Below are 25,201 nucleotides of genomic sequence, written 5' to 3'. Positions count from 1 at the left end.
GACCATCTGGGGCACATCTATTTTACCCACCTCTGTATCCGTCTCACAATCGCACACAGCGGGTACTCAGTAAACTTCTGCAGAGGAGACGGGCAGATGCCTCCTTGCAGAGCACCTCCACTCAGCCCCTGTCCACCTCCTCCTCGCAGGAGCTTCTAACCTGTGTGCCTCTCTGCCTTGATTTTCTGTCTCTATAATTTGGTCTCCATCCTGCTACCACAGCTGTTTTTAAATCAATCTGATGAGGTCACTGCAGTTGAAAAGACTTTAACGAGATCCTGGCTCACTGAACTCCATCTGGTTTCCAGCTTCCTAACCCAGCGCCCCCAAACTCCCCGCTCTTTGAACAAACCTGCTCTAATCCCAACTATCAAACACGTATTGTTCCCTCTTCCCAGCTCCGCACCTCCCTTTCACCTGGCGCCTCCCAGTCACCTTCAGGAACAGCGGAAATGCCTGTGACCCTGAAAAGCCAGTGGGCAGCCACCCCTCCCCCACCCCGCCCAAGCTCCAGGCTCTGCAGCCTCACCTGCATGTTGACTACCAGGTATAAAGCTCAACTCTGCACCTGGAGGTGGAGGGCAAAAAAGGGGCTGTGAACAGGCACTCCTTTCCCAGGTGGCTCTGCTTGCCCTGATCTGTAACTGCCTTCTCTGATCCATGTGGTGACAAAGGTACACCTGTGTCTGGTGCCCAGCTGGGGCTCACGCACCTGACGTGGACATCACTAGTGCCCAGGGCTGTCCCCGCACAACAGGAGTGAGGATTTGAGACCCCGCTGGAGAAGAGCCCCTGCTCAGTCTGCTCCGGGGAGAGGGGATGCGAACTCAGGTGTGCGCTGTTCTTCCGGGTGCATGTGGAAATGATGGAGGATGAGAACTAAGGCTACCTGGCCTTGGGCAACTTCCCAAAGCCTACTTAACACAGAGCCCTGAACATTTCGGTCTATCCACACATCCCAGAGTCTGGGATCTGAGGGAGAGCGTGAAGAGGTCAACCTGCCTGGGACCGGGAGTCATACCGCAAGTCAGTTGTCTCTGGGCCCTGCCTGGGCACTGAGGGCCCACAGGATGTGAGCACATTTCTGATCCTGTGAGTCTCAGTCCCCTTCCCTGAGAAGCACCATTGCTCACACAGACCCAGATAGCAGTGCTGTGTGGCTGAAAGGAAGGCTTGGATCATCAGTATGAGCTCATCCAGCCCTTGCCTCCATCTCCTGCCATCGGGAACAGGGTGGGGCAGGGCAGGTGTCAGGGGTCTGTGGACAAGGGCCAGGGATTTCCAGGAACACCGTGGAGCTCTGAGCTGCCCGTTCCTCCAGGTCCCAGCCGGGTCTGCTCACCTCCCTTTATATTCAGTGGTTTCCTGCCCAGCACCCACTCTCCCTGCTCCCTCTACCAATGTCCTCGCCACATCCTGGCTCCTGAAGGGAGCACACACACCTCTGAGTTTTTCCAGAAAGACTCAGAATTACAGGGAAGGGCCCTCTCCCTCTGCCTTCCTTAGACTTGGTAGAAACAGCAGGCTTGTTACTACCGAAGTTTGCTGAATCAACTTCCTCCTGGACAACCCTGCAGATGAGCTGGAGCTCCCACTCTGCACTCCAGACCCTGGGGATAGCCCGCCCTGCGGCTCCCTGGTCCTGCCGCCACCCCCAGGTAGGTTCCATGCCCACCCAGGGCTCCAGGGTGCCTTACTGCACAGGGTGAGGCCTGTGTTCATTATTACTCTAATTGCATAAGGAAATAGGGATGCAGACAAGAAGAGCTGCTCTTGTGTGAAAACCAAGTTGAATGCTTTGGAAAGACTCAATAAAGGAGGGCAGCCAAGCAGAAACCGCTGCCAAGTCAAGTCCAGGCAAGGCAGGTCTAAGAGCAGAGAAAAATCATAAAAATCTAGGGAAGGTCTGTTTCCCCTGGCTGGCTTCCCCTGGCTGGCTCCACTTTAGAGGAACTAAATCTGAAAATCATCGATGGTGCGATTTCCATGAACTTTCTGCAAGAAATACACCCAGACAGGACAACAGACCCATAACCAAACGGATGACCACGGCCCCAAATGAGATGACTGGTGGACAGATGTTCATTAGCATATTTAACGTCAAAGAAAAACGATTATGTGTCCACATCATTTTTATGATTGTCTGCATTAGCTATTTGGATGAAGTAGCCGCCTGTTGTTCCTGGTCTGATAGATAAGTAGCACCTACTGTCCAGAGACAATTCTATGGATCCCAGGCCTCAAGGACCTCAAGGTCACTGTGGGTCCCCGGAGAGCCCTCTCCAGCAGGTGCAGCCAGTGCTGGAGTGAGGCAGAGAGAAGATACTGGTGAACTTGGTGATGCTGTGCCTCCCATGGGGTGGTGTCGTGTCCCTGACCAGCCAGCACTGCTTAACCAGCTCCATGGGCAAACCCACAGTTACCACGCTATGGAAGGCACAGTGCCCCTCTGCACTGTCTAAAGGAGGTCAACTCTGTAGGGCAGACAGCTACCTAAATGACAATAATGAAAGATGAAGTTAATAAGCGCATGCCTAATGGAGATACATGTCATAGTAGATGATATTCCTGAGGCTGCAGCAGCTGGCAAGGAAGTAAGTGAAGAAGAAAACAATGTAACAGAAAAGTGGAAGAATGAGATAACATTTAAAAACAAAAAATGACATTACAGACACTTAAATGATCAAAAACCTTTTCCGCTAAATGATGTCAGTCAACCACATTGTATCATCAGAATGTCTTTTGCCACGATTTCCACACATATTAGAGTAGCTCAGCTTCATCAGTTCTGACAATAGGCAGAACGCTTTGCTTCTCATGGATACAAGCATGCATTATGTTAGTTCCATCGGCAGTTAATGATCCCAAATTGCTGATCCACAGAAATAAGATGGGAGTTTCAGGTTCTTTGGAGACTTGTTCTTGCTATTCCTAGATTCCCACCAGCACTGGACACATAGCAAAGCCCCTGAGATAATTGCTAACTGAATGAATGAATGAGTGAGCAAAGAAGTGAACAGATCAGTAAACACAAAACCGGGACTCTTCCTGAAAAACGGTTACGGCTGGAATTTTGATCAATTGTGTAAGTTGTCAGCACATCAATCACAGTAGAAATCACAGCCTGGGTCCTTCCTGCTAACATGGAGGTGCAGGGAGAGGGGCTGGGGAAGTGGGGCTGAGACCCGCACAGTGGAGCAGAGTTGCCAGGCTGCAGGGCTGCCTTGGGGGCAAATTGGGAAGAGGTGCTCCTTCCTGTGGGAGGCCAGGGCATGGCTGTTATCCCCTCAGCCCAGCACCCCTCTGTAGGGCGCAGCACGACAGGGCACCAGAGAAGGGCCGTGGGGGCTGAAGCTGTGGCTGTGGGGGCTTCCCACAGGTTCTTTCTGAGAAAAGAAATTAGTTGATTGGGAAAGCGTGGCCGAAGGACTTATACACACTTGCCCACAGTGACCTTCCTCCTTAATTATGCTCCCTTTATAAATTAGTGCTTCTCACTTTGAAGGTCTCAGATACAAATAAACACCAGAAATGAAGAGTTAGTACAACAAAAGCCACAACTGAATGCAAGAAATGAAAACCCGCTCAGAACAAAGAGGCCAACATAGCGGAAGGTAAAGAACACAGAAACAGCATTGAGCAGTAAAGCTTCTATAAAGTTAAATCTAAAGGGGTCATGAAGATGTGAAGGGATGCTGTGATTTAAGGGCTAAGCATGAGTGACATAGAAAGGACATCCCAAAGAGCTTACACTCTAACACATTTCGCCTGGAACTAAATGACTTTAAACCACTGCAGGAAAACCCAGAAGCTGGCCATGGTGCGGGAGGAGGAGGGAAGTGACGCACTCCAAAGAAATGACAGGGTAAGAAGAAAGTCATGCTGAGGAAAGCACAAAACACCAAGACATACAGATGCCAAGAGACGCCTTCTTCTCTGGGACTAGCGGTTGCCTGGTTAATGAATAAGAAAGTTTTTTAAAGTGGGGAGTTTCACACACACATACACATGCAAACATAATACATACATACTGAACCCATTTTACTTTAACTTAAATCCTGTATATCTGGGGAAATTCATAGAAAGACACAAACTACCAAAACAGACTTGAGAAGAATAGAAAATGTGACAAGAGATTGAATTAGTAATAATACAACTACCCGCAAGGAAAAGTGCAGGCTCAGATGGCTTCACTGGTGAACTCTATCAAATATTTAAAGAGGGCCACGCATGGTGGCTCATACCTATCATCCAAGCACTTGCGGAGCCCAAGGAGAGAGGGTCACTTGAGCCTACGAGTTCAACACCAGCCTGGGCATCATAGAGGGACCCTGTCTCTACAAAAAAATTAAAAAATTAGCCAGGCATGGTGACGTGTGCCTGTAGTCTCAGCTACTTGGGAGGCTGAAGTGGGAGGATTGCTTGAGCCCAGGAGGTAGAGGCTGCAGTGAACCATGATCGCACCTCTGCACTCCAGCTGGGGGGACAGAGTGAGACCTTGTCTCAGAAAAATACAAACAAAAAAAAAACATTTAGCCGGGTGTGGTGGCTCACACCTGTTAACCCAGCACTTTGGGAGGCTGAGGCGGCTGGACCACCTGAGGTCAGGAGTCCAAGACCAGCCTGCCCAACATGGTGAAACCCCATCTCTACTAAAAATACAAAAAAAAAAAAAAATTAGCCGGATGTGGTGGCATACGCCTGTAATCCCAGCTACTAAGGAGGCTGAGGCAGGAGAATCACTTGAATGTGGGAGGTGGAGGATGCAGTCAGCTGAGATCAAGCCACTGCACTCCAGTTTGAGTGACAGAGAGACTCCATCTCAAAAAAAAATTTAATGAATAATTAATACCAATTCTTCAAAACAATCCTCCAACAAACAGAAGAGGAAGAAACACTTCCAAACTCTTCCATTAATATGAAAAGGATTACTTATCATAACCAAGTGGGATTTATCTCGCAAATGCAAGGTTGGCTTAACATCAGAAAAATCAATCTGTGTAATTCAACATATTAATAGAACAGAGGACAAAAACCCTATGGTCATCTCAATAGATGCAGAAAAAGCATTTGACAAAATCCAATTTTCTTTTTGATAAAAAAGACCCAACAGGCTAGACACAGTGGCTCACGCCTGTAATCCCAGCATTTTGGGAGGCCGAGGCGGGCAGATCACGAGGTCAGGAGATTGAGACCATCCTGGCTAACACGGTGAAACCCCGTCTCTACTAAACATACAAAAAAATTAGCCAGGCGTGGTGGCAGGCGCCTGTAGTCCCAGCTACTCAGGAGGCTGAGGCAGGAGAATGGCGTGAACCTGGGAGGAAGAGCTTGCAGTGAGCCGAGATCGCACCACTGCACTCCAGCCTGGGCGACAGAGCGAGACTCCATCTAAAAAAAAAAAAACCAACAAACTACGAATAGAAGGGAACTTCCTGAATCTGATCAACAGCATCTATGAAAAACCCACAGCTAACATACTACTTAATGGTGACAGACTGGATGCTTCCCCTAGACACAAACTAAGAAAGTCCACTCTCACTGCTTCTATTCAACATTGTAGTGGAGGTTCCAGCCAGGGCAATCAGGCAAGAAGACAAAATAAAAGACATCCAGAGTGAAGTAAACTGATTTCTATTTGCAGGTGACATGATTTTGCATATAGAAAGAATCCAGAGAAAAACCCAACAGTAAAGCTCAGAATGAGTTCAGCGTGGTTTCAGGATATGAGATCAATATAAAAAATCATTTGTATTTCTATATATTAGCATTGAATGATCTGAAAATTTAATTAAGATAGTCATTCCATTTATGATAGCATCAAGAAGAATAAGATACTCAGGAATAAATTTAACAAAAAAGCAAAACTTGCCCACTGAAAACTGCGAATATAACTGAAAGAAATTAAAGAACATCTAAATGAATGGAAGGGCACCTCATGTCCATAGGTTGGAGGGCTTACTATTGTTAAGATGACAATATTCCTGAAACTGATCCACAGATTAACCTCAATCCTTATCAAAATCCCAGCTGGATTGTTTGCAGAAGTTGACAAACTCATCCTAAAGTTCATATGAAATGAACGGGCACAGAATATCTAAAACAATGTTGAAAAACCACAGAACTGGAGGGCTCACACATCCAAATGTCAAAACTTACTATGAGGCTACAGCAATCGAAACTATGTGGCACTGGCACCAGGACAGACATAGGTCAATGGAATAGAATTGAGAGTCCAGAAATAAACACGTATATCTATGGTGAATTGATTCTGACTAATGTTACCAAGACCATTCAATGGGGAAAGATTCATTTTTTCAACAAATGGTGTTGGAGACAGAACAAAGCTGGACAGAACAAAGCCTGCCTCACACAGTGTATAACAATAAACTCAAAATGGTCTAAAGACCCAAGTGTAGGCCGGGTGCAGTGGCTCACGCCTGTAATCCCAGCACTTTGGGAGGCTGAGGCAGGTGGATCACAAGGTCAGGAGTTTGAGACCAGCCTGGCCAACATGGTGAAACCGCATCTCTACTAAAAATACAAAAATTAGCCGGGGTGGTGGCACACGCCTATAATCTCTGCTACTCGGGAGGCTGAGGCAGGAGAATTGCTTGAACCCTGGAGGCGGAGGTTGCAGTGAGCCAAGATCATACCACTACATTCCAGCGTGGGTGACAGAGCAGGACTCCATCTCGGGAAAAAAACAAAACAAAACAAAACAAAAAACAAACAAAAAAAACAAAAACACAAAACTCTAAGTGTAAGAGCTAACAGTAAAACTATAAAACTCTTAGGCACTGCTTTCTTAGATGTGACACCAGAAGCACAAACAACTAAAGAAAAAAACAGAAAAATTGAACTTCATCCAAATTGAAACTTTTGTGCTTCAAGTGAAAAGATAACCCACAGGGTGGGAGAGAAATTTACAAATTATGTATCTGATAAGGGGGTTGTGCCTGAAATACAGAAATAACTTATACAACTCAGTAATAAAAAGACAAATAACCCAATTTTAAAAATAGGCAAAAGGTCTGAAAAACATTTCTGTAGGGAAAATATACAAATAGCCACAAGTGCATGAAAGTATGTTCACCATCATTAATTATCAGGGAAATGCAAATCCAAACCACAATGAAATACCACTTCACCACCACTAAGATGGTTATAATTAAAAGAAAGATCATAAGTGTTGGCGTGGATGTGAAGAAACTGGAACCCTCACAGTCTCACGGTCGGAATGTAAAATGGCACAGCTGCTTTGGAAAACAACCTTGCAGTTCTTCAAAAATAGAATCATCCTTATGACCCAGCAATTCCCCTCCAAGGTATATACCCAAGATAAATTAAAACATATGTCAACACAAAAACTTGTACAAGGATGTTCATAACAGCATTATTAATAACAGCCAAGAAGGCAAACAGCCCATATGAACATCAACTGATGAATAAGCAAAATGTAGTATACGGATACAATGGCATATACTGTTGAGCCGTAAAAAAGAATGAAATGTTGGTACATATAGAAACATGAATGAACCTTGAAAACATCATGCTAAATGAAAGAAGCCAGACACAAACGGCCACATGTTGTATCATTCAATTTATATGGAAGGTGCAGAACAGGCAAATCCATGGATACAGAGAGTAGATTAGTGGTTTCCTAGGGCTGAGGGCTGGGAAGGAAATAGGGTGACTGCTAAAGGCTATAGAGTCTCTCTTGGGGATAATAAAAATGTTCTAAAATGGATTGTGGTGAAGGTTGTACAACTCTGTGAATATATTAAAACCGCTGAATTTTAAATGGGGGAATTGTATGATAGGTGAATTGTACGTCAAGACAGCTGTTACCCAATCCCCCATCTCACAGATCCCTGGTAAAAGAAAAAACCGTTTATACAGTGTCTCTCTGAATCCACAAGGAATTGCTTCTAGAACCTCCTCTGCCACTGGATACTAAAATCGGTGGAGGGTGAAGTCTTTTATATAAAATAGTGTCGTATTTGGACATAACCTACACACATCCTCCTGTATGCTTTGAATCATCTCTAGAATACTTCTAACACCTAATACAATATAAATGCTATGGAAATAGTTGTTATACTGTATTGTTTTTTATTTATATTTTTGTTGTTGTTTTGTTTTTATTGTGTTTTTTCCTTGAATAGTGTTGATCCACGGTTGGCTCAATGGGGGCTGACTGTACATACATGGACTGACCTTTTTCTGCCTGAGTAAAGCCTCTTTCTGAGAGTCAGTCTGCTGTGTGGAGTGCCTCGTGGTCTTTCCTGCATAAGCTGCATCCATAAGACATGGATCTAACAACCCTTTTCTGTGTTTTTAAAGTGGAGCTAGAGCTGAAAGGCACTTGTCAAGCAATGTGTACGTGGACTCCATCTAGATTTTTTTTTTTTTTTGAGTCTCAATCTCGCTCTGTTGCCCAGGCTGTAGTGCAATGGCGCAATCTTGGCTCACTGCAACCTCCACTTCCCAGGTTCAAGCCAAATTTCCTGCCTCAGCCTCCCGAGTAGCTGGGATTATCAGCATGTGCCACCATGCCCAGCTAATTTTTGTATTTTTAGTAGAGATGGGGTTTCACCATGTTGACCAGGCTGGTCTCGAACTCCTGACCTCAGGTGATCTGCCGGCCTCCCAAAGTGCTAGGATTACAAGCATGAGCCACCAGGCCCGGCTCCTCTAGATTTTTATCAGCATTTATCGCAACCGCCATAGTTGTCTCACTTGCATCTAATGGACAGCAACATATTCAGCAGCACCCCCCTTTCACCGAACCTTTCCAAAGAACTCGACTGTGCTGTACCAGAAACAATTATCTTTCTGCACTCATATTTCGTGGCTTTACATAGTACTAGAATATGTAATTACAACAAATATCACTGGCATAAACTAGTTAGGAATAGCTACAACTGTCCCTTGGAAAGCTCATGGCCCAGCTTCCTGGAGCAGAAACGGCGCAGGGGTGAACTGCGGAAGCTACTGGTAGGGAATGGTTCGCACAGTCAGCCTGGCTCAAGCCTCCGGCCCACATGGCAAGAGCCGACCTCCATGTGCCCATCACGTTCCTTCAAATCCCATTCCCACAGATGAGCGGACTCATCCCATCAGCAGCTCTGTGAGGACAGCAGGGCACACACTTCACCTTTAGAGCCGAGGAAACGGGGTCCCACAGGCAGTGATGTGCCCAAGATTGTGCCAGTCCCACAGGGCGCCATGGCCACCCTCTGAATCCACAGGGAAGTGTGGATTCACCCACCACCAGCTCTCTTTTGCCTCGCCCATGACTCTGAAGCCTGGCAGCAGAGCCGGGGTCTCATCACCAGAGCAGAGCCTTGGGCTCCCACGGTACCCGTCACAGAGCGGAAAGGATGTGCTGGCAGGAAGCCCGATATTTCTGCTTCCAAGCCAGGGGTGTGAGGCAAACTCACCCACAAAGTACTCAGCGAGGAAACAACAGGGCTTCTGACGGCAGCCGCTGTCGCCGCAGCCTGCCTTTCCCTTGCACAGTATTTTCTGCTGGTAAAGAGCCTCAGCCCACCGCGTCTGCAGACATTGCTGCGACGTCCCAGTGACCGACTGATATTCCCTGCACATTTCAAATCAAACACATCACACGTATTAGGGATCCCCAGGCATCCCATTCATTCCACTTCACAGGTGAGGAAACTGAGGCACAGGTAGGTTCAGTGACACACCCAGAGTCACCTGCCTCGAATGCAGAAAAGGTGGGACTCAGACCCTGGAGCGCCTGGCTTCAGACGCATGGCTCCATGCCTGCTCATGCCCTACCCATCACAACTACAAAGCAACTCTGCACATTGCTGTTATAATCATATATGCTCTCATAAAGAGAATTTATTCTTATTTAGTTGGCAATTTTCATTTTAATGCATAAAACCAGGAGAATGCAAACTTTTAGCATTTACATGCCTTTAGTTCTGTAAGTTTGGTCAAATTGATGTGATATTTACAGATCAATAGTAAAATCTGCTGAGGTGAGGAGAAGCCCCTGGTACTTAACCTTTCCTTTACAGAACACGTTGGAGAAAATTGCCAACACGAGGCCCCAATGAACAAGGGCCGAAGTTCATGGCTACCGAAGAACTGCTTAATTAGATACCTTTCAGAAAGGGCAGCTTGGCTGAATAGCTGTGTGGATATACACCGGGAGGGAGAGACGCCCGTGGCATGCAATTAGGACCAATGAATTTTTAACGTCTTGGTAATGATGCTCTCTGGCCCTGTATCTTGATTAACTGATGTTGACTGCCACAGGGTGAATGACAAAGAAGAGCACATTAAAAAAACCCACTATAAGAACCAGCTGCCTTTTCTTGCATAAGATGCATAAAACATTGCATGGGAAGCAGGGTAGGACTCAAAGGGGCAAATTGAGAGACAGAGAGACAGAAAGAGACAGAGGCAGAAAGACACACACAGAGACAGAGAGACAGACAGACACACACTCATACACACACGCGCGCGCGCGCATAGGTATTCCTACCCTTACCATTGAAGAACAATATTTTTTCATCAATTTCTCTTTGTTGTACTCAGTAGCATTCTGATCAGTAGGCTGTGTTCCATTCACATTGAAACAGGAAGAGCGTTCATTATTTATGAGATGTGTATTTATAAATGTGTATTAATAACCCACATATTATAACATGTGTTAGTGAACCATGCTCCGGGCCTCCTCGCTGCCCCTGGGAGTGGCAGGTCTTCCTGTGTATGACCCTGGGCAAAGGGTCAAATGGTGGCCAGTGACTGGCCGCTGCAGTATGAGCTCAGGGATCATTAGCAAATCAAAAATGCACAGGTTAGCAATTTTCCAATTGGAAAAGAACTGATCTTCTAACACCTCTAAACTTCCCGGATTAAAAGAGAATTCTGAAGCCTGAGGAAGCCACCTTGCTTTGGAGGTGCTGGGTCCAGGGGATGTCCAGGGCTGCAGGAATTTCACTACATGACTCAAGGGCACATGCCAGGGGCCATCCTAGAGAACACGACAGTGGCAGAACACTGTCAATATGGAGCTCCAACAACACCTAAAATAATCAGTGGCACCACGTGTGCAGATGCTTGGTCTTCCAGAGGGCAACACAAGGTGGACTCCAGGTGCCATGGACTGTCAGGGGCCACTGTCCTCACCGCATCTGGCTGAAGCCAGAAGCGTCCACTCCTACACTGGTTTCAAACCGCGCAGAGGAGGAGGGGATCAGGCCACTCACCATCTGCAGGACGTCGGAGGAGACCATCTGCATACAGCACATGGCTGTGGCCAGCGCACACACGATAGTGGACAGGACGTTGAGGGCACACACGCTGAAGAGGAGATCCTGCGAGGAAAGGTGCAGGAGAATGTCAGCCTCATCCCAAAATCCCAGATAGCAGAATCCTTAGCCCTCCTGCCAGGGCCCAGAATGAGCGAGGTCGATGACCATCCACTTCACAGAGGTTTTGTTTTGTGTGTGTCTGTGTTTTCCTCATAATCAAAATTGGCCTTTCACAGAAACACATTCGTTTATTCCGTTACAATGATGATCAAAGTATTCATAACACTCAACAATGTGTTTTACAATTTTGATAATTATTAGGTAGTCAGTAACATGTCTAAGAAAATCATAAGGTGGCCAACATTTAAGGAGGTGGGCAATTTTTATCAATCACAACCTATAACTCAAGTGAAACTTTTTATCTTGAGATAATTGTATATTCACATGCAATTGTAAGAAATCCTACAGAGAGATCCTGGGTACCCTTTACTCGTTCTCCCTTAATGGTAACATCTGGCAAATCTATAGTTCAATATCACAGCCAGATACTGACATTGGTATAGTCAGGATGCAGAACAGTCCCATCACCACACAGGTCCCCCCCCAAGTGTTGACATTTTATAGACACACTCACTTCCCTTTCCCTGCTCCCCATTTAACCCCCAGTTCCGATCCCCTGTCAATCACTAGTCTGTTCTCCATTTTTTATAATTTTGTCATTTCAAGAATGTTGCATAAGTGGATTGCACAGCATGCAACCTTTTAGAATTGGCTTTTTCCACTCAGCATAATTCCCTTTAGACTCATCCAGGTTGTTGCATGTATCAGTAGTTGACTCCTTTTTATTGCTGAGTAGTATTCCACCGTGTGGATGTACCACATTGGTTTAATCCTCAACAACTGAAGAATATCTGGGTTTTTGGTATTCCAGTTTTCCAGTTGTGGGCTATCACAAATAAAGCTGTTGTGAACCTTTGTTTATAGGTTTTTGTGTGAACCTAAGTTTTTGTTTCTCCGAGATAAATGTCCAAGAGTACAATTGCTGATTTGTACAGTAATTGCATGTTTAGTTTTATTTTAAAAACTGCAAAAATGCCTTCCAGAGTGGCTGAACAATTTTTAATTCCCACCAGCAGTGTATGAGTCATTGGGTTTCTCTACATGATTGCCAACGTTTGGTGTCTCTGTTTGTGTTTTAGCTATTCTCATAGGTGCATAATGATACTCCTTTATACAAGGTTTTAATTTGCATTTCCCTGATGCTAATGATGTCTAACATCTTTTCATGTGCTTATTTGCCATCTAGAGATCCTCTTTGGTAAAATGTCTGTTCATGTCTTTTGCCCATTTTCTAATTGTAATGTTTACTTTTTTTTTTTTGTAGTGTTGAGTTATGAGAGTTCTTTATGTATTCTAGGTACTAGTTCTTTGTCAGATAGGTGGTTTGCAAATATATTCCCCCAGACTGTAGCTTGTCTTTTCATGTTTCATATAGAGTCTTAAGTCAGCTCAGGCTGCTATTACAAAGATACCATAGACCAGGTGGCCCTAACAATAGTCACTTCTCACAGTCCTGAAGTCTGGAAGTCTGAGATCAGGGTGCCAGCCTGTTGGATTCTGGTAAGGGCCTGCTTCCTGGTTGAAGATGGCTAATGTCTCACTGTGTCCCTGCTTAGTGAAAAGAGGGCAGGGGAGCTCTCTAGTGCCTCTTTTAAAAGCGTACTAATCCCATCACGTGGACTCTACCCTCATGACCTGACAACCTCCCAAAGGCCCCGCCTCCTATTAAATAATAACATACTGGGAATTAGAATTTCAACATACGAATTTTGGAGGGACACAAGCATTAAGTCCATTATATCTGAGTTTTTAAAGAACAAAAATTTTTAATGTTCTTGAGATCCAACTGATCAACTTTTATTCCATAATTTTGCTGTCAGGTCTAAAACTTTGTCAAGCCCCAGATTGTGAACAGTTTCTCCCATTTTTTCTAAAGGTTTTCATAGTTTCCTAGTTTGCATTTAAGTCTATGCTCCATTTTTGTTTTGAGATAGGGTCTTGCTCTGTTGCCCAGGCTGGAGTGCAGCAGCAGTCATGGCTCACTGCAGCCTTCACCTTCTGGGCTCAAGTGATCCTCCCACCTCAGCCTCCTCAGTAACTGAGACCACACGTGCATACCACTGTGCCCAGCTAATATCATCCATTTTAAGTTAAATTTTGAATAAGATATGAGTTTTAGGTTGAGGTTCCTTTTTATGTTTTTAATTTCATTTTCCAAATGTTCATTGTTAGTACATAGAAATGTGATTGATTTTTGTATGTCTATGTGATATCTTGAGACTTTGCTGAAATTGATATCTTGGGACTTTGCTGAAATTATTAAGTTCTAACAATTTTTTGAAGATGCCAGGGGATTTTCTATGTAGACAATCAGGCCATCTGCAAGTGTTTTATTGATTTCCTTCCATTTTATTACCTTTTATTATTACTAGTTCTTTTTTTTTTGTCTCGTAGTGCTAGCTAGAACCTTGAGCATTATAAATAAAAGTATAAGATGACTAAGATAATGAAAGCAGACATCTCTGTCTTGTGCTCTATCTTAGAGGGTAAACTTGATGGAGTTTTAACAATCGAAATGCAATATATCCTTCATTGAGAAGTTTACTATCAAATCCATGCCAGAAATAGAAAAAAAAAGATTTAGAATGATAGTATGTCCTTCAATTAAATCTTTTCATATACAAGTGTACAAAATACTGTACACACTCAAAAAGCTATCAGAAAACATGAATCTTTCACCACAAAGGCTACGGCATTAATCAGATTAGTTTCAATTATCTAATCAAGGGGTTGGCAAGTGCTCAAGAGAGGGAAGGACGCCCTCACTGACACGTCCTGTGCATGTGCTAGGATGTGGGCACACAGAGTCTAGCAGCATCCTCAGGGCTCATTCATGTATACATGAGCCCATGTGTTCCAATCTGTAACATCCTCTGGACAATTCCCTGTTCTCCTACAGACATCACTGCCCAATCCTCTTCCTCAGAACCTGTTCATCAGTTCTCAAGCCCACACTGTGAAACAGTAAAGAACTGTGATTAGGATATTATCATGGAAGGTGGTTAACATACAGTGTTTAAACACTTTCCCAAGTTTATAGAACCCCGTGCACATGTGAAGGCAGAAAAATGAGTCCCAAACTTAAGAAGTGTTAGGCAGAACCGGCCAGGCGCGGTGGCTCATGCCTGTAATCCCAGCACTTTGGGAGGCCAAGGTGGGCAGATCACGAGGTCAGGAGATCAAGACCATTCTGGCTAGCACAGTGAAACCCCGTCTCTACTAAAAATACAAAAAATTAGTTGGGCGTGGTGGTGGGCACCTGTAGTCCCAGCTACTCGGGAGGCTGAGGCAGGAGAATGGCGTGAGCCCGGGAGGCGGAGCTTGCAGTGAGCTAAGATTACACCACTGCACTCCAGCCTGGGCAACAGAGTGAGACTCCGTCTCATAAAAAGAAAAAAAAAAAAGAAGAAGCATTAGGCAGAACTAAGGCAAGGCTCAGTTTAGGGCTAACTATTCCCCACTTCGGAGTTAAGGCCTATCCGAGTCCCTGAACGATGTGGGAACAGGCACTGTTCATGTGTGAGCACCAGGTGCTGTTATCACTAATCCTTTCGGGCAGTTCTTTTCCCAGACTCAGGTCATTTCTTCATATGCACGTGCTAACCAGCATCCAACTGACAACTCCAGGCAGACCCTCTGAAGATCCCCATGGTTCTCTCCTGGTGCAGCTCTGCCGTCGCTGGTGCTCTGTCCTGAGAACTCTCCTCTCCAGGCCTTAATCCCCCTCAGACTCTCAGCTCTCTAAGTCCACCCCAGGGAGTCTGCAGAGACCCTGCTGAGTTCCCTTTCCAGCAATGAAGCTGGAAACTCTCTCAAGGCAGTAAGCTGGGGCAATCGTAGGGCTCACCTCATTTATCACCCACCCCTCAGGGATCAGGGTCCTTCATTGCCTGATAGTGTCTTCCTACACTGTGTCCATTTTGGGGGGCTGTTTCAGGCAGGAGGTTAAATCCAGTGTCCTGCTACTCCATCTTGGCCAGAAGCTCTTGGTGGCTTTTTTGTTTGCGTTTTCTAAGTGTTTGTAACAGGACTAGGCAGACTGTCTTAGGGATCCTACTATAGGCATCTCCACTGCTCTCCCTGCTCCTACAGCTGCTAGACATGGAGCAGGATGGGGGCTTAGTTGTGGCAAACAGCAGACACAGGTGGGGCTGGAGGGAGGCTGAGGAGCCTAGATTGTATTTTGCAGGTGATGGAATGCCACTGAAAATGTGTGATGCTGGGAAAGAGGTCATACAACCTGTTTTTTGTTGTTGTTGTTGTTTGTGGTGGTGGTTTTGTTTTTGTTTTGTTGTTTTTTTTTTTTTTTTTTGAGACGGAATCTCGCTGCAGTCCAGGCTGGAGTGCAGTAGCGTAATCTTGGCTTACTGTAACCTCCATCTATCCAGGTTCAAGCGATTCTCCTGCCTCAGCCTCCTGAGTAGCTGGGTCTACAGGTACCTGCCACCACGCCTGGCTAATTTTTTTTGTATTTTTAGTAGAGATGGGGTTTCACCATGTTGGCCAGGCTGGTCTCGAACTCCTGACCTCAGGTGATCCACCCGCCTCGGCCTCCCAAAGTGCTGGGTTTACAGGTGCAAGCCACCGTGCCCAGCCCATGCAACCTGTTTTCAGAATTGATTGAGAAAGACACCTTTGCAGGGAGGGCCTAGCACAGAACTATAGATGGAGTAAACATCGGTCGAAGTGAGACTGGACACAGGGCAGTGACCCGTGAGGCGGTACCGGAGAGGAGTCAAGCAGAGCCCAGGAGGAGGCATGCAGATGCCAGTCTGAAGGCGACTCTGAAGTTGAGAACAAAAGGGCGTGGCTGTTTACTGGAGTAGGGGAGACCGGGATGAGGGTGCAGACATAGTAGAAAGATGCTTCTGGTGAGTGGAAACATGAGATGCCTGCGCATGGGCCAGGGACTGTGGGAGAGAAGCAGTCTTAACGAACACCTCAGCAGGCCAGGCGCGGTGGCTCACACGAGGTGGGAGGATCACTTAAGGTCAGGAGTTCGAGACCAGTCTGACCAACACCCCATCTCCACTAAAAATACAAAAAAATTAGCCGGGAGAGGTGGCACATGCCTGTAATCCCAGCTACTCAGGAGGCTGAGGCAGGAGAATCGGTTGAAAATGGGAGGTGGAGGTAGCTGAGAGCCGAGATCATGCCATTGTATTCCACCCTGGGCGACAAAGCAAGACTCTGTCTGGAAGAAAAAAAATTAAAAAAAAAAAAACACCTGAAGTGGTCTGAGACATGTGGAGGCTGAGTTACCAGTGGGCCTGACCCACTGAGATGTTGGCAAATGGTTGGAAATTTGGGGCTGGGGCTGACGATGGAGATCAGAACTGGAGGTGTGGACCAGGAGTCATCCCTACAGAGTTCAAAATGTGCCCTCACCTTGCGGATTTCCTTGATGTATCTGCGGGCCCCTGTGTGTCCTCATTCCCCTCTCCAGATCCATCAGACTTCAGGGGCCTGGGGGCCTCCGCAGGCTCCCTACAGAAGAGGGCATTTCTTTGATGAAATTACCATTCTCACCTTAAAGATACACCTCAGCATAGTTTTCCTCTAAGTGACATGAATTTTGTGCTGGATTCTAGATAATTGACAGATTTATCCATGTGCGCAGTAGCTGGCTGGGTGCCTTTTCTCTCCTGTGAGGAAGCTTCTAAAATGTCTTAAGGCTCAGCCAGAAGCTTTAGCACATTTTTGAGCAGGAAGTTGGACTCACTGTAGTCTTAAAACAATCCTGCTGGTGAATGAAGTCATAATTAGAACTCTTAAGTATATATTTTATATATCTCAGGAGGACAATTCAAAGTTATAACTAAAATAGCGACACCTTTTTTTTTTTTTTGAGATGGAGTCTCACTGTGTTGCCCAGGCTGGAATGCAGTGGCGCGATATCGGCTCACTGCAACTTCCGCCTCCCAAGTTCAAATGATTCTCCTGCCTCAGCCTCCCGAGTAGCTGGGATTACAGGCATACGACCACGCCCAGCTGATTTTTGTTATTTTTAATAGAGACGGAGTTTCACCATGTTGGCCAGGATGACCTCAGGTGATCCACCCGCCTTGGCCTCCCAAAGCGCTGGGATTATAGACGTGAGCCACCGCTCCCGGCCAATAGCAACATCTCTTAATGTACCATTGCTAAAATATAAGCAATACCTTTACTTTGTCCTCAACCTAGAAATTTCAACTTTATTGACCACATAGTCCACTGTCATTTAAATGAATGCCTTTGTAAAAATAATATTAACTTTGCATATGCTACCAAATGAAACTACTCACACACATAAACACCAACTCTGACCTCTGTTTGCATACGCATCATGAGGCAGCCTGCTTTACCTCTCATGAAAGGTATTCATTTGAAACACAGGCCAGAAAGACTTTTCCCCTCCAGCTGTTTAAATACTTGATGTTTTTCTAAGTAACCGCAAACCACCTGAAATTGTGTTTATGTGTTTCTTTAGAATTCTTTTTTGGCTTAAATAATGACTATCTCTGCTTTTTCTTTTTTTTTTTTTTTTTGAGATGGAGTCTCACGCTATCACCCAGGCTGGAGTACAGTGGCGTGATCTCGGCTCACTGCAACCTCCCCCTCCCGGGTTCAAGCGATTCTCCTGCCTCAGCCTCCCAAGTATCTAGACTACAGGCGCACGCCATCACTCCCGTCTAATTTTGGTATTTTTTTTTTTTTTAGTAGAGATAGGGTTTCACCATGTTGGCTAGGCTATCTCTGCTTTCTGAAAGTTTTATCAGAGTCCTTTACAAATACCGAAATCCACATTCTATAAAATCCCTTTACAAGGTGATCCAAAACGGCGAATATGTGAAAGAGGCGGGTCTTTCATTGCTGATACTGAGTTTTGCTGCTGGACATTCTGATATTAATGCTAATAAAGTTAAGGAAGTTATGTATATAATGAGTGATGTATAGAACAAAACCAAGAAAAAAAAAAGTTTTAGATACTTAGGCGAAGCTACAGGTGATAAATTATTTTGAAAATCTCTCCCGTCCACATAAATTATGGACAATAATACGATTAACACACAAAGGTGACAGCAATGATAATGTACATATGCCTACATGTTAAGAACATTAAGAGTTCAGGACATGGAGCAGGTCGGGGTAGTGTATCTGGAATTGGTGGGTTCTTGTTCTCACTGACTTCAAGAATGAAGCGGTGGACCCTCGCGCTGAGTGTTACAGCTCTTAAAGGCGGCGTGTCTGGAGTTCGTTCGTTCTGATGTTCGGAAGTGTTCCGAGTTTCCTCTGGCGCATTCGTGGTCTCGTCGGCTCAGGAGTGAAACTGCAGACCTTCGTGGTGAGTGTTACAGCTCTTAAGGCGGCGTGTCTGGAGTTGTTCATTCCTCTGGATACGTTCCTGGTCTCACTGGCTTCAGGAGTGAAGCTGCAGACCTTCCTGGTGTTACAGCTCATAAAGACAAGGTGGACCCAGAGAGTGAACAGCACCAAGATTTATTGCAAACAGCGAAAGAACAAAGCTTCCACAGTGTAAAAAAGAACAGGAGCGGGTTACTACTGCAGGCTTGGGCAGCCTGCTTTTATTCTATCTGGCCCCACCCACATCCTGCTGATTGGTCCATTTTACAGAGAGCTGATTGGTCCATTTTACAGAGAGCTGATTGGTCCGTTTTGACAGGGTGCTGATTGGTGCATTTACAATTCCTGAGCTAGACACAAAAGTTCTCCATGTCCCCACTAGATTAGCTAGATAAGGAGTGTCAACACAAAGGTTCTCCAAGTCCCCACCAGAGTAGCATACAGAGTGCCGATTGGTGCATTCACAAACCCTGAGCTAGACACAGGGTGCTGATTGGTGTGTTTACAAACCTTGAGCTAGATACAGAGTGCCCACAGGTGTATTTACAATCCCTTAGCTAGACATAAAGGTTCTCCAAGTCCCCACCACACTCAGGAGCCCAGCTGGCTTCACCCAGTGGATCCCACAGGTGGAGCTGCCTGCCAGTACTGTGCTGTGTGCCCACACTCCTCAGCTCTTGGGTGGTGGATGGGACTGGGCGCCCTGGAGCAGGGGGCGGCGCTTGTCGGGGAGGCTCAGCCACACAGGAGCCCACGGGGGCTGGGGGCAGGGGGAGGCTCAGGCATGGTGGGCTGCAGGTCCCAAGCCTTGCCCAGAGGGAAGGCAGCTAAGGCCCAGTGAGAAATTGAGCACAGCAGCTGCTGGCCCAGGTGCTAAGCCCCTCACTGCTCGGGGCCAGGGGCCGGCTGGCCACTCCCAGTTCGGGGCCCGCGAGCCCACGCCCACCTGGAACTCGTGCTGGCCCGCAAGCACAGCGCGCAGCCCCGGTTCCCGCCAGCGCCTCTCCCTCCACACCTCCCCGCAAGCTGAGGGAGCCAGCTCTGGCCTTGGCCAGCCCAGAAAGGGGCTCCCACAGTGCAGTGGCGGACTGAGGGGCTCCTCAAGTGCCACCAAAGTGGGAGTCCAGGCAGAGGAGGCGACGAGAGCCAGGGAGGGCTGCGAGGACTGCCAGCACGCTGTCACCTCTCAGTAGCTCACGCCTGTAATCCCAGCACTTTGGGAGGCTAAGGGCAGATCATCTGAGGTCAGGAGTTCGAAACCAGCCTGGCCAACATGATGAAACCCCGCTTCTACTAAAAATACAAAAATTAGCCAGGCGTGGTGGCAGGCACCTGTAATCCCAGCTACTCAGGAGGCTGAGGCAGGAGAATCACTCGAACCTGGGAGGCAGAGGTTGCAGTGAGCTGAGATCACGCCGTACTCCAGCCTGGGTGACAGAGTGAGACTCTGTCTCAAAAAAAAAAAAAAAAAAAAAAAATCAGGACATTGATACCTTTGCTTGCTGGACAAAATGAGGACAAACTGTCTTACATTTATTTCTGCTAGTTCATTCAGTAGTTTTTTTCCTATGTCTTCTCTCTTTGAATAGGAAAGAGGTCTTCTGGGAACCCATTATCAGTCAAGATATAATGATAGAAGGTATGATGATAAGGAGAGTTCCACAGAATAAAACACAAGTGATGAGGAAATATCCAGCAATAATAGCTGTATACATGGTAATAATTATAAGAGATGGGTGTTGGGTTTTATCCAAATTATTATCTTAAATGCCCACACCATTTATTCTTTTTTGCCTTGTGATGGTAGACATTGGTCATGGAGCTGATGTTCCGTGCAGATCTATGTTGGGAGAGGCAGTCTGCCATGGGCCCTGAGCATGCCCTCAAATTCCTGCTAGGTATGCCAAGAATGTAAGGCCTTGACTGCTCTTTACCTGACCCATTTCCCAGGGCTGTGTTTGCACCAAGAAACCTTGAGGAAGGAGGTAATGTCTCCCCTAGACAAAGTGTAGGTTCACTACAAAGACAGGGATTCCCCAAGCTCAGTGTTCCTGCCCCATAACGCAGCTCACCACACATGTGCAGGCATCCGTGGTGGGCCCTTAGCATCACCCTGAGACCCCAGGGCATGGGGAACTGACACACACTAGCCTAGAGCTCTGGCTACTGCTTTTGCCATGAGTAATAAAGTCCCTTGTCTCTGAACCAGGAATCTCATGTGTTTTTGCCAGGAAAGTAACAGTAAACAGTAACAGACTAGTTTTTTAGCTTGAAAGTAGGTTAAAAGCTCAGACCCTGCAGTTCCTGGCAGTTTATTTCCATCTCCATCTTGTGAGAACATCAAGAGCAGAGACCAAGTATTTTGCTACTCTGTATGGTAGAATATCTTATTCAAAATAGGTGGTTGCTAAATATTTGAAATTTTACAGGCTCATTGTTCTCTTCTGAATTGTAAGTTCAGACTAGAAGGAAATGCATAATTTCCAAGTTTCTAACCACACAGAAAATTCACCTTCACCTTTAAATAAAGTAATGCAGCACACATAGGATCATGTTGGACGGGAGGCAGGACTAGATTGCAGCTCTGAACAGAGCAATGTGCAGAGGCTTGCGTTGTGAATTTTAGCTCCAGATCGACTGCAAGAACAAACCAGCAACCCCGAGAGGACCTAAAGACCTCTGAAGGAAGCAGACTGCTCTTGCAGGACCCGGGAGACACCCCAAATACTGTGAGTGCCCAAACTGCAGAAGTGGGAAAGGGAGAGCGTCCTCTCCCAAACACACACCCCCACTGGAGAAAAGGAAGGTCTGTTTGCGGGAGAAGTTTCCGACCTTACCTGGAGCTGAGTCAATTCAGAGAGTCGAGTGAAATACAGAAGTAGAGGAAGCAGCGGGAAAGGCCCTGGGAGCTCCCTGGGTCCCCAAGCAGGTCATTCCTGCCTGGCACCACAGGGATCCACCAGGAGGGCCACCAGAGGAGCGAGAGTAGAACTCAACAGGGAGAAGGAAATCTCTAGCTGAAATTTGTAACAATTTGAACAGGGTAAGAAGCCTCCTGGCCAGAACTCGGGGGAGGGCACAAATCTGGTGTGCAGACTCTCCACAGGCGGGGAAGAACAAGCCCTTTCTTTTGCAGCTGGGAGGTGGGTAGCCTATGGCAAGTTCTCAAGTCTGTCTCACCCACTGCCTGAAAACAGACTTGGGGCGGTTGGATGGGGGCATGGTGGGAGTGAGACTGGCCTTTCAGTTTGCATGGGAGCTGGGTGAGGCCCGTGACTGCCAGCTTTCCACCACTTCCCTGAAAACCTGCATGACTCAGCAGAGGCAGCCATAATCCTCCTAGGTACATAACTCCAGTTACCTGGGAATCTCACACCCATCTCCCACAGGAGCTGCAGCAAGACCGGTCCAAAGAGAGTCTGAGCTCAGATACGCCTGGCCCCACCCCCACCTGATGGTCCTTCCCTACTAACTCTGGTAGCAGAAGACAAAGGACATATCTTGGGAGTTCTACAGCCCAGCCCACAGCCAGTCCCCCTCCAAACTACTACAGCTGATGCTTACTGAAAAGCGCCACCTCACGGCAGGAGGCCAACCTGCACAAAAATAGAGCATTAAACCACCAAAGCTAAGAGCCCTCATGAAGTCCACTGCACACCCCCCACCACCTCCACTGGAACAGGTGCTGGTATCCATGGCTGAGAGACCCATAGACGGTTCACATCACAGGACTCTGTGCAGACAACCCACAGAACCAGCCTGGAGCTGGGCAGACTTACTGAGTGGCCAGACCCAGAAGAGAGACAACAATCACTGCAGTTCGGCTCACAGGAAGCCACATCCATAGGAAAAGGGGGAGATTACTCCATGAAGGGTGCACTCCGTGGGACAAAAGAATCTGAATAACAGCCTTCAGCCCTAGACCTTCCCTCTGACAGAGCCTACCCTAATGAGAAGGAACCACAACACCAATGCTGGTAATATGACAAAATAAAGGTCTTCAACAGCACCCCCCAAAATCACACTAGTTTACCAGCAGTGGATCCAACCCAAGAAGAAATCCCTGATTTACCTGAAAAAGAATTCAGGAGGTTAGTTATTAAGCTAATCAGGGAGGCATCAGAGAAAGGTGAAGCTCAATGCAAGGAAATCCAAAAAACGATACAAGAAGTGAAGGGAGAAATAGTCAAGGAAATAGATAGCTTAAAGAAAATTAAATAAATAAAAAATCCAGGAAAAATTGGACACACTTATAGAAAGGCAAAATGCTCTGGAAAGTCTCAGGAATAGAACTGAAAAAGTAGAAGAAATTCAGAGCTCAAAGACAAGGTCTTTGAATTAACCCAATCCAACAAAGACAAAGAAAAAAGAATAAGAAAATATGAACAAAGCCTCCAAGAAGTCTGGGATTATGTTAAATGACCAAACCTAAGAATAACCAATTTTCCTGAGGAAGAAGAGAATTATAAAAGCTTGGAAAACATATCTTGGGGAATAATAGAGGAAAACTTCCCTGGCCTTGCTAGAGACCTAGATATCCAAGTGCAAGAAGAACAAAGAACACCTGGGAAATTCATTGCAAAAAGATCATTGCCTAGGTATATTGTCATCAGCTTATCCAAAGTTAAGAAAAGTAAAGAATTTTAAGAGCTGTGAGACAGAAGCACCAGGTAACCTATAAAGGAAAACCTATCATATTAACAGCAGATTTCTCAGAAGAAACCCTACAAGCTAGACAGGATTGGGGCTGTATCTTCAGCCTCCTCAAACAAAACAATTATCAGCTAAGAATTTTGTATTCAGCAAAACTAAGCATCATATATGAAGGAAGATACAGTCTTTTTCAGACAAACAAATGCTGAGAGAATTCGCCACTAACAAGCCACCACTAAAAGAACTGCTAAAAGGAGCTCTAAATCTTGAAACAAATCCTGGAAATACATCAAAACAGAACCTCTTTAAAGCATAAATCACACAGGACCTATAAAACAAAAATACAAGTTGAAAGGCAAAAACACAAAACAAAAAACCAAAGTCCATGGGCAACAAATAGCACGATGAATGCAATGGTACCTCACATCTCAATTCCAAAATTGAATGTAAATGGCCTAAATGCTCTACTTTAAGGATACAGAACCGCAGAATGGATAAGAACTCACCAACCAACTATCTGCTGCCTTCAGGAGACTCACCTAACACATAAGGACTCACATAAAGTAAAGGGGTGGAAAAAAGGCATTTCACACAAATGGACAAGAGCGTAGGGGTAGCTATTCTTATATCAGACAAAACAAACTTTAAAGCAATATCAGTTAAAAGAGACAAAGTGGGACATTATATAATAGTAAAAGGCCTTGTCCAACAGGAAAATATCACAATCCTAAAAATATATGCACCTAACACTGGAGCGCCAAAATTTATACAACAATTACTAATAGACCTAAGAAATGAGATAGACAGCAACACAATAATAGTGGGGGACTTCAATACTCCACTGACAGCACTAGGCAAGTCATCAAGACAAAGTCAACAAAGAAACAATGGATTTAAACTATACCTTGGAACAAATGGACTTAAAATATATATACAGAACATTTCATCCAACAACCTCAGAATACATATTCTATTCAACAGCACGTGGAACTTTCTCCAAGATAGACTATATGATAGGCCATAAAACGAGACTGAATAAATTTAAGAAAACTGAAATTATATCAAGCACTCTCTCAGTGGAATCAAACTGGAAATCAACTCCAAAAGGAACCTTCAAAACCATGCTGATACATGGAAATTAAATAACCTGCTCCTGAATGAGCATTGGGTCAAAAACGAAATCAAGATAGAAATTAAAAAATTCTTCGAACTGAACGACAATAATGACATAACCTACCAAAACCTCTGGGATATAAGCAGAGGTGGTGCCAAGAGGAAAGTTCATAGCCCTAAACGCCTACATCAAAAAGACTGAAAGGGCACACACTGACATTCTAAGGTCACACCTCAAGGAACTAGAGAAACAAGAAAAACCAAACCCAAACCCAGCAGAAGAAAGGAAATAACAAAGATCAGAGCAGAACTAAATGAAATTGAAACAAACAAAAAAATACAAAAGATAAATGAAACAAAAAGATGGTTCTTTGAAAAGGTAAGTAAAATTGATAGACCATTTGTAAGATTAACCAAGAAAAGAAGAGAGAAAATCCAAATAACCTCATTAAGAAATGAAACAGGAAATATTACAGTTGACACCACTGAAATACAAAAGATCATTCAAGGCTACTATGAACACTTTTACACACGTAAACTAGAAAACCTAGAAAAGTTGGATAAATTCTGGAAAAATATAACCCTCCTAGCTTAAATCAGGAAGAATTAGATACCTTGAACAGACCAGTAACAAGCTGCAAGATTGAAATGGTAATTACAAAATTGCCAACAACAAA

At 45.4% G+C, this 25,201-nt stretch overlaps 1 protein-coding gene across 4 annotated transcripts in view; it reads right to left on the bottom strand.

Annotated features, from left to right (window-relative positions):
- Nucleotides 1–25,201, bottom strand: part of ENTREP2 (endosomal transmembrane epsin interactor 2) — a 468,111-nt gene that overhangs the window by 20,246 nt on the left and 422,664 nt on the right. For 3 of the 4 annotated variants that reach the window (XM_054450957.2, XM_054450958.2, XM_054450960.2), the window contains one exon: nt 11,250–11,357. The exons of the other annotated variant lie outside the window; for it this stretch is intronic. In XM_054450957.2, coding sequence (XP_054306932.2) covers nt 11,250–11,357 — 108 coding nt within the window. The remainder of the gene's footprint in view (nt 1–11,249; nt 11,358–25,201) is intronic. 4 annotated transcript variants of the gene reach the window in all.

The sequence above is a fragment of the Pongo pygmaeus genome, chromosome 16 (assembly GCF_028885625.2).
Source record: "Pongo pygmaeus isolate AG05252 chromosome 16, NHGRI_mPonPyg2-v2.0_pri, whole genome shotgun sequence".
Lineage (NCBI taxonomy): Eukaryota > Metazoa > Chordata > Mammalia > Primates > Hominidae > Pongo > Pongo pygmaeus.
The sequence above is the reverse complement of the archived record's forward strand: the minus strand, read 5'-3'. Positions and strand labels throughout refer to the sequence as shown.